Raw genomic sequence first — 9,648 nt, 5'->3', positions numbered from 1 at the left:
CGTGTCTGAGTAAGCTGACAAAACTCTAGTATCTACTGCTTATCACAAGCTGTCATGCGTATCGACGTGTCTGAGTAAGCCGACAAAACTCTAGTCTCTACTGCTTATCATGCTTATTGCTACTATGATTGGATATAGTACAACCAAAGATTTTATAACTAAACCAAGATACACCACAGCTTGCCGTGGGAAGAAATGAGTCATAGTGGGCAGGACAAGCAAGGAGGTGGGCAGGGCCAAGCATGCGTTAGCGATATCCTAATGCCGCTTTCTAATATACTTCTGCATATTTCCATTAGGGAATGCCTACTCTGTGGCGTGTGTGCAATAAATGAATTTGCCTTTGCACTCCTAAACAGCACGATTTTATTTTATTTCGCAAAGGATAAAGTCTACAAAACCTAGTCCCCTCTGTTCATAACATATTCTAGTTTTGGGAACAGAAAAATGTATTGAGATCAAATGTTTAATCAATGATAAAATTGGCAGAATGTCCGCCAAAATCTATCTCATTCCATCTCGTTCCCTCTTCTCCCACTGAATGCAGGTAGGTTTCCTCTGTGTGGAAACGCCATCAGGATGCTTCACATTTATACATCCAGTGAATATCTGTCTCATTGTCCTATCTGTGGTACAAGTATCTATGCAACTGATCCAAGCATATCATTCTAAAGTCTGGAGAGACGTGAAAGAGTGCTTTATGCCGTTAGGACTGCCATAAGAATCAGCTCTACATTGCTGCAGTGAGTCAGGTGTCACTACTAGAAACACAGTGAGACATCGGAGGATACACATCTAAATGCGTATTATTCATATTTTAGTGAGGGAGAGTTACAACCACAAGGTTATCTTGACTGATGACGTACATTGTCTCATGTATGTCTCAGTAACTGTGAAGTGAGCAGTTTCCAACTTCATATTCCTAAAGAGGTGGTTCTAAGATGCTATTTGTCCACATTTGCAGTGTGACTGTCATGAAGCTCACAGTTAGAGGATACCTAACATGCACTCTCCCAGTGGGTTGGGAGAGTGCAAGGTCAAGTGATTACATGTCTGTCACACAAACATATTCAGACCACACAGGCACAACAGGTAGTTCAGCTAGCACAGAGAGGAACAGTGAGAGGTGTAGGAAATAGAGAGGCATAGGAAAAGTGTTGCTTTTTAAATGTGTAATATGTTATATTTCCTCATGTAACAAAAAATATATATAATCTCCATGCTATCTGTGGTAGAACAATCAATGTTAAACTGCAAAATGTATTCATTTAAGCAATCCCATTCAGAAAAATTATAGCTGAAATCTTATTTTAGGGTGGAAGAAAATGGAATACCCAAGTGTGTTCCAACCTAGACATCATTTTAGATCCAGCACTCTACATTTACATCATTTAACAGACACATTTACACAGAGCAACTTATAGTAGTGAGTGCATACACTTTCATATTTGTTTGTACTGGTCCCCGTGGGAACTGAACCCACAACACTTCCGTTGCAAGTGCCATGCTCTACCAACTGAACCACACAGGACCACTCCACCTTCCATCAGCACAGCAAGAGTTCTTCGGCAGACCCTATCTGTGGAAAGGGTTCTACCTGGAACCAAAAGGGTTCTACAAATGATTCTGCTATGGGGACAGCAGAAGAACCCTTTTAGGTTCTAGAATGCACCTTTTGTTCTAACAGTGTAGCTGTAATGAAGCTTCTAATGTATTCTGTCTGTTCACAATTAGTTAGGGGTGGCAGGTAACCTAGCAGTTAGAGCGTAGGGGTGGCAGGTAGCCTAGTGGTTAGAGCGTAGGGGTGGCAGGTAGCCTAGCTGTTAGAGGGTAGGGGTGGCAGGTAACCTAGAGGTTAGAGGGTAGGGGTGGCAGGTAGCCTAGCTGTTAGAGGGTAGGGGTGGCAGGTAGCCTAGTGTTTAGAGGGTAGCGGTGGCAGGTAGCCTAGTGGTTAGAGCGTAGGGGTGGCAGGTAGCCTAGCTGTTAGAGGGTAGGGGTGGCGGGTAGCCTAGTGGTTAGAGGGTAGCGGTGGCAGGTAGCCTAGTGGTAAGAGCGTAGGGGTGGCAGGTAGCCTAGCTGTTAGAGGGTAGGGGTGGCAGGTAGCCTAGTGGTTAGAGCGTAGGGGTGGCAGGTAGCCTAGCTGTTAGAGGGTAGGGGTGGCAGGTAGCCTAGTGGTTAGAGGGTAGGGGTGGCAGGTAGCCTAGCTGTTAGAGGGTAGGGGTGGCAGGTAGCCTAGTGGTTAGAGGGTAGGGGTGGCAGGTAGCCTAGCGGTTAGAGGGTAGGGGTGGCAGGTAGCCTGGTGGTTAGAGCATATGGGTGGCAGGTAGCCTAGCAGTTAGACCATAGGCGTGGCAGGTAGCCTAGTGGTTAGAGCATATAGGTGGCAGGTATCCTAGCAGTTAGACCATAGGCGTGGCAGGTAGCCTAGTGGTTAGAGGGTAGGGGTGGCAGGTAGCCTAGCAGTTAGACCATAGGCGTGGCAGGTAGCCTAGTGGTTAGAGCATATGGGTGGCAGGTAGCCTAGCAGTTAGAGAGTAGGGGTGGCAGGTAGCCTAGCGGTTAGAGCTTAGGGGTGGCAGGTAGCTTAGTGATGAGAGCGTAGGAGTGGCAGGTAGCTTAGTGGCTAGAAGGTAGGGGTGGCAGGTAGCCTCGCGGTTAGAGGGTAGGGGTGGCAGATAGTCTAGTGGTCAGAGGGTAGCAGTGGCAGGTAGCCTAGTGATGAGAGCGTAGGGGTGGCAGGTAGCCTAGTGGGTAGAGCGTAGGGGTGGCAGGTAGTCTAGCGGTTAGAGGGTAGGGGTGGCAGGTAGCTTAGTGGTTAGAAGGTAGGGGTGGCAGGTAGCCTAGTGGTTAGCGCGTAGGGGTGGCAGGTGGTCTAGTGGTTAGAGGGTAACAGTGGCAGATAACCTAGCGGTTAGAGGGTAGGGGTGGCAGGTAGCCTGGTGGTTAGAGCATATGGGTGGCAGGTAGCCTAGCAGTTAGACCATAGGCGTGGCAGGTAGCCTAGTGGTTAGAGCATATAGGTGGCAGGTATCCTAGCAGTTAGACCATAGGCGTGGCAGGTAGCCTAGTGGTTAGAGGGTAGGGGTGGCAGGTAGCCTAGCAGTTAGACCATAGGCGTGGCAGGTAGCCTAGTGGTTAGAGCATATGGGTGGCAGGTAGCCTAGCAGTTAGAGAGTAGGGGTGGCAGGTAGCCTAGCGGTTAGAGCTTAGGGGTGGCAGGTAGCTTAGTGATGAGAGCGTAGGAGTGGCAGGTAGCTTAGTGGTTAGAAGGTAGGGGTGGCAGGTAGCCTCGCGGTTAGAGGGTAGGGGTGGCAGGTAGCCTAGTGATGAGAGCGTAGGGGTGGCAGGTAGCCTAGTGGGTAGAGCGTAGGGGTGGCAGGTAGTCTAGCGGTTAGAGGGTAGGGGTGGCAGGTAGCTTAGTGGTTAGAAGGTAGGGGTGGCAGGTAGCCTAGTGGTTAGAGCGTAGGGGTGGCAGGTGGTCTAGTGGTTAGAGGGTAACAGTGGCAGATAACCTAGCGGTTAGAGGGTAGGGGAGGCAGGTAGCCTAGTGGTTAGAGGGTAACAGTGGCAGGTAACCTAGCGGTTAGAGGGTAGGGGTGGCAGGTAACCTAGCGGTTAGAGGGTAGGGGTGGCAGTTAGCCTAGTGGTTAGAGGGTAGGGGTAGCGGGTAGCCTAGTGGTTAGAGCGTAGGGGTGGCAGGTAGCCTAGCTGTTAGAGGGTAGGGAGGGCAGGTAGCCTAGTGGTTAGAGGGTAGGGGTGGCAGGTAGCCTAGCTGTTAGAGGGTAGGGGTGGCAGGTAGCCTAGTGGTTAGAGGGTAGGGGTGGCAGGTAGCCTAGCGGTTAGAGGGTAGGTGTGGCAGGTAGCCTAGTGATGAGAGCGTAGGGGTGGCAGGTAGTCTAGTGGGTAGAGCGTAGGGGTGGCAGGTAGTCTAGCGGTTAGAGAGTAGGGGTGGCAGGTAGCTTAGTGGTTAGAGCGTAGGGGTGGCAGGTAGCTTAGTGGTTAGAAGGTAGGGGTGGCAGGTAGCCTAGTGGTTAGAGCGTAGGGGTGGCAGGTAGTCTAGTGGTTAGAGGGTAACAGTGGCAGGTAACCTAGCGGTTAGAGGGTAGGGGTGGCAGGTAGCCTAGTGGTTAGAGGGTAACAGTGGCAGGTAACCTAGCGGTTAGAGGGTAGGGGAGGCAGGTAGCCTAGTGGTTAGAGGGTAACAGTGGCAGGTAACCTAGCGGTTAGAGGGTAGGGGTGGCAGGTAACCTAGCGGTTAGAGGGTAGGGGTGGCAGTTAGCCTAGTGGTTAGAGGGTAGGGGTAGCGGGTAGCCTAGTGGTTAGAGAGTGGTGGTGGCAGGTAACCTAGCGGTTAGAGCGTAGGGGTGGCAGGTAGCCTAGCTGTTAGAGCATAGGGGTGGCAGGTAGCCTAGCTGTTAGAGCATAGGGGTGGCAGGTAGCCTAGCTGTTAGGAGCATTGGCCCAGTAGCCAAAATATCGCTGGTTTGAATACCAGAGCCGGCTAAGTGAAAAATCTGTCGATGTGCCATTTGAGCAAGGCGTTTAAATCCTAACTGCTCCTCTACGTCCCTCGCTAAATGACTAAAATGTAGTTGTTAGATTACTAAGAACTCAAAGGTTGTTTAAAAGCCATGTGATCTGTACAATTTAAAAACACATAATGTACCAATGTACTGTAACTTTCTAAGTTAATTCCAAATTAGACCAGTTCATTTGTTTGAAATGGGCTCTAAAACAGGGACCTGGCTATCATCAATATATTTATATTATACCCATCTATGGTCTCATACAGACGGAGGATCTTCATTTGAGCCAGTTTGCTACAGCAGGAAAAGAATCATGCAGCAACACAAAATGTGGATTTTAATGAATGGACATTTTTGTAGGGGTTGATACATTTTTCGTTAGGGCAAATCAAGTCTGACATTTCAAAGTGGATATTACACACTTTAGAAGCCTTTTTAAAAGTCAAATACATTAGAAGTTTGCATTTCGTGCTTTGCAGAAAAAATGATCAATATCCAAAGAGTGATGAAGATCCTACATCTGCAAGAGTCAACACTATTATAATGCTACAACACTGAACAAAAATATAAACGCAACATGTAAAGTGTTTGTCCCGTGTTTCATGAGCTGGAATAAAAAATCCCAGAAATGTCCCATACACACAAAAAGCTTATTTATTTCAAATGTTGTGCACACATTTTTCAGGAAAGGGGGATACCTAGTCAGTTGTCCAACTGAATGTATTCAACTGATATATGTCTTCTGCATTTAACCCTCTGAATCAGAGAGGTGAGGGGGGCTGCCATAATCCACATCCACGTCTTCGGCGCCCCGGGAAACAGTGGTTTAACTGCCTTGCTCATAGGCCAATACATTTTCCCTTAGGGCAAATGAAGTCAGAATTATGTACATGGAAATTACAAACATCAGGAGCCTTTTTAAAACTCAAATACACTATGAGTTTGCATTTCTTGCTGTTTAGGAAAATTCTCAACAACAAAAGAGGGATCAAAATTAGATCCTCCATGAGTGTTTCCCCTTTGTACAACCAGCCATTTCTAAGCACAGAATACTTCTGTTCTGCTTCCAAGGCAATCCCGCCCGCCCCCACCAACCCATTCCAACACACATGCACACACACACACCATGAAGGCAGCTCGAGTATCACATACTGTATACCTTCAGAGAAATGTTGAAAGAGCTATGAAAACTGAGAACCACAAGGGACAAGGACAAAGGGAGTCACAGAGTCTGGCTTCTACGTAGTGGTTACTAAGAACTGGCCACAAAAACAAAAGGGAGGTTTGCAAATAGAGCAACTTCCAAAGTAATAATAGCGATTAATTGTTGTATAAAGATTCTATTCAGTTTATTTTTTACAGACGCTCTACAATGATTGATATGTGTGCAAGTCTAATGCCACTTCTAGTATGGTACAGCTATTATCTCAGAGGATTGTGTTGTTTACACAGACAGTCTCTCTGTTCCTTTGGTGATGTTGTTGTGGGTTTCACTTGTTCAAAGAAATCTATTGCCATCAGGGTTTGCATGTCTGATAACATGATGACTTCAAAGGGAGATGACTAGTAGCGTTACATTTACATGTGCTTATTTATTTGTGTATAAACCAGCAGGCTCTCTGGGGTTTGAATGACTCCAAGCCCATATGAGACCATTTTTGTGTTGCCATTGGGATTGGTTTCTTTGATGTCTTCCAAGCCATGTCAAGATCTGTAGAAGGGAATGCAGGATGGCCATGAATTCAAAGGAGTAATCTGGTTGGGTTTAATAAAAATATATATGTGACATGCAATAATTTCAAAGATTTTACTGAGTTACACTTCATATAAGGAAATCAGTCAATTTAAATACATGTATTAGACACTAATCTATGGATTTCACATGACTGGGCAGGGGTGCAGCCATTGGAAGGCATAGACCCACCCACTGGGGAGCTAGGCCCAGCCAATCAGAATACGTTTTTCTCCACAAAAGGGCTTTATTAGAGACATAAACACTCCTCAGCACCCCCTCAGACTATCCTGCAGGTGAAGAAGCCAGATGTGGAGGTCCTGGTCTGGCATGGTTACATGTGGTCTGCGGTTGTGAGGCCGGAAGGACATACTGCCAAATTCTTTAAAGCGACGTTGGAGGCAGCTTATGTTAGTGAAATTAACATTACATTTTCATGCAACAGCTCTGGTGTACATTCCTGCAGTCAGCATGCCAATTGCACACGTCCTCAAAACCTGTAAACAAATTTGTGCACAACATTTGAGAGATGTATGTTTTTTGTGGTATGGAACATTTCTGGGATTTTTTATTCCAGCTCAAGAAACCAACACTTTACGTGTTGCGTTTATATTTTTGTTCAGTGTAGTAACATTATAATAGTGTTGTCTCTTGCAGATGTAGGATCTTCATCACTCTTTTCTTATTGATCATTTTTTCTGCAAGCAGGAAATGCAAACTTCTAATGTATTTGACTTTTAAAAAGGCTTCTAAAGTGTGTAATTTCCACTTTGAAATGTCAGACTTGATTTGCCCTAATGAAAAATGTATCAACTCCTACAAAAAATGTCCATTCATTATAATCCTGTAACGGTCTTCTTCCTCCTATGACGAGGAGTAGTAAGGATCAGACCAATGTGCAGGGTGGTAAGTGTCCATAATGATATATTTAATAAATCAACAGAACACTGACCAAAATATCAAAAGTACAAACAAACAACCGAAACAGTCCCGTATGGTGAAAACACTAACACAGGATACAACCACCCACAAAACACAATAGAAAACAGGCTACCTAAATATGGCTCCCAATCAGAGACAACGACTGACACCTGCCTCTGATTGAGAACCATACTAGGCCAAACACATAGAAATATAACAGAACAAAACATAGAAAAACAACATAGAATGCCCACCCTAACTCACGCCCTGACCAACTAAAATAAAGACATAAAAAAGGAACTAAGGTCAGAACGTGACAAATCCACATTTTCTGTTGCTGCAGGATTATTTTCCTGCAAACTGGTTCAAATTAAGATCCAACATCTTTAGTATTGTTTCTCTATACATTCATATCTCTCGGAACATGTTATGACCTCAATGTATTTGCTTATTATTAATATATATGTGCATGTTTGAATGTTTTAGCTTCATAAATAAAATAAAACAATATTCTCAACGATTTTGATTTGGTACATTTTGATTTGGGGAAAATGTAGCACACACTGAGGCAAGCGATATATCGGCAGCAATGGTACAAATATCAGCGATGGCATCGTATACTGAAGAGAACAAGGAACAGACACAGGAAGAGGAAGAGCATCCAGCGCAGTACTCTCCATACTTTCCACACCAGATCATCTTGATCCAAGGACACTGTCACACTGTAGATATAGAGTCAGCTGAGGGTGAACCACATTGAAATGTAACAAACGAAGAGTAATCTAGCCAGGTCTGTGCAACTTTTGCTACACAGTTCAGGGCTGCCCAACTCCAGTCCTGGAGGGCCGAAAATACTTCTGCTTTTTGTTTCTACCTGATTAGAAGGAGATGATGAAAACCAGAAGTGTTCCTGCCCTCAGGGATCAGAATTGGGCAGCCCTGATATAGTTAGTTTGTGCATTCTGCTGTTTTAGATTATTAAGTGGACATCCCCCCCGTTCATATGTACATTATGCAGAAACAGCAGTGTCGACAATTTACAATAAATTGGGTAGCCTTATTTACTACGCTATGTTTACCTTGTTGAATTGCTTGTAGCAGATATGAGACCTGTTGTTTGAGTCATACAAGGTGTGGACCGTGGTGTTGTCAACGTTGTTGGGGAAGTTGAGGTCTCGTTGTACTGTTTTGTGGTTTCTGTTTTGAGCCGAGATACAAGCCCTGCAGGAAACAGCAACTCACACAGCAACTCATAATGGACATAAAAAGTTATGAAACACAGGTTTCTTTAGAAACATTTGTAAGCACTGATTTCACTAATAGCAATTGATCACTGGTTTATGCAATGTTATATTAAATTCCTCAGAGAAAAATAAAAACTGTAAACGACAACTTCAGCTACATACAGTACTTACACTCGGAGACAGTCAGCCGAAGACGAAACGTCAAAGTTCTGCTGGCTCTTTCAATTGCACACCAGTACCAGCCACTGTCCTCAGCTGTTGCACCTTTCATACTGACTGTGAATAACCCAAGGTTTTTATCATCCAATATCTGAACATCACTGGTCAGATGTTTAGGTTGATCAGATCGAATGATAACTGTGCAGAAATACCAGTGATAACCCCTGCACCAGATTTTGACCTTGTCCCTGTTGAACTGGTGATACCGGCAGGAGACGTGGACTGTTTCACCAACTGCACTCTTCACCTCTGCGGGTCCGGAGAGGGACGAGGCTGCTAAAGGAAATCACAAACAAACACATGCATTAAACAATGTGTCTTCATTTAACAGTGATTAAACATTTATAGTCAATGATTTAAAACAACATACCTGTTGGTAAACATAAGATGATGAGATTGATCCAAATCTTGGTAGTCATCTTCAACTCAATCTTTATCTGAAATCTATGACTTTAAAGGTTATGGAAATGGAAACTCTTTGTTTGTGGTGACTGGTGAAAGAGTCCTCTGCATTCAGACTGGGCTGTGAGGTCCACCCCTTCCTGTACCTGCTCTCTCTGGCTATTGGGCAGTTCCACACCAGGATACCAAAAATATTTTTGCGCCTTCTCAGGTTGTTCTGGCATTTCAAACATAGAAACTTCATTGGGTGGAAGGATGTTGACATGTTATATACAATTGTATCACATACAATATTTGAGAAAATCATGATGAAAGTGGCCATTTTAGGCCCTTTTTAGACCTATTCATGCCTCCTGTAAGAGCTGTCTGAAACATACATGATACAGACATCATTGTGCTGTCATCAGAATGAATGAGAACAGAACAAACCAGTGGAACAGGATAATGGCTCCATCGTAAACTCCCCCTCTGACCGTTCCTGATGATCTTGGAACAGAGGAGACAGCCCAGGTTAGCCTAGAATCCTACCCTAGCTGCAGATTTTCTTTCCAAAAACGGTCTGGAGATTTGTACTTACATAAGGTCATCGTTTGTTTGGAGCTGG

At 44.8% G+C, this 9,648-nt stretch overlaps 1 protein-coding gene across 2 annotated transcripts; it reads right to left on the bottom strand.

Annotated features, from left to right (window-relative positions):
* Positions 1-7,162: 7,162 nt before the first annotated feature.
* LOC109871311 (CMRF35-like molecule 3) lies at positions 7,163-9,164 on the bottom strand. Of its 2 annotated transcripts, none has more exons than XM_020462139.2 (4): positions 9,013-9,164; positions 8,595-8,918; positions 8,259-8,400; positions 7,163-7,901 (listed from the first exon to the last, which is right to left on the bottom strand). In XM_020462139.2, the coding sequence occupies exons 1-4, from the start codon at positions 9,059-9,061 to the stop codon at positions 7,781-7,783; spliced, it is 636 nt and encodes a 211-aa protein (XP_020317728.1). In that variant the 5' UTR covers positions 9,062-9,164; the 3' UTR covers positions 7,163-7,780. The 2 variants fall into 2 exon arrangements, with proteins under 2 accessions (XP_020317728.1, XP_020317729.1); XM_020462140.2 differs by having other exon boundaries at positions 8,595-8,915; positions 9,013-9,162.
* Between the last annotated feature and the right edge of the window lie 484 nt (positions 9,165-9,648).

This window comes from Oncorhynchus kisutch, linkage group LG26, assembly GCF_002021735.2.
Source record: "Oncorhynchus kisutch isolate 150728-3 linkage group LG26, Okis_V2, whole genome shotgun sequence".
Taxonomy (NCBI): Eukaryota; Metazoa; Chordata; class Actinopteri; order Salmoniformes; family Salmonidae; genus Oncorhynchus; species Oncorhynchus kisutch.
This window is presented reverse-complemented; position numbering and strand designations above follow the sequence as displayed.

Excerpts from the sequence above, each read along its gene's own strand:
- LOC109871311 (XM_020462139.2), bottom strand. The coding sequence starts at position 9,061 with ATGACTACCAAGATTTGGATCAATCTCATCATCTTATGTTTACCAACA. Across the intron at positions 8,919-9,012 it reads CATCTTATGTTTACCAACAG|CAGCCTCGTCCCTCTCCGGA; the intron begins GTATGTTGTTTT and ends GATTTCCTTTAG. Across the intron at positions 8,401-8,594 it reads TCGGCTGACTGTCTCCGAGT|GGCTTGTATCTCGGCTCAAA; the intron begins GTAAGTACTGTA and ends TGTTTCCTGCAG.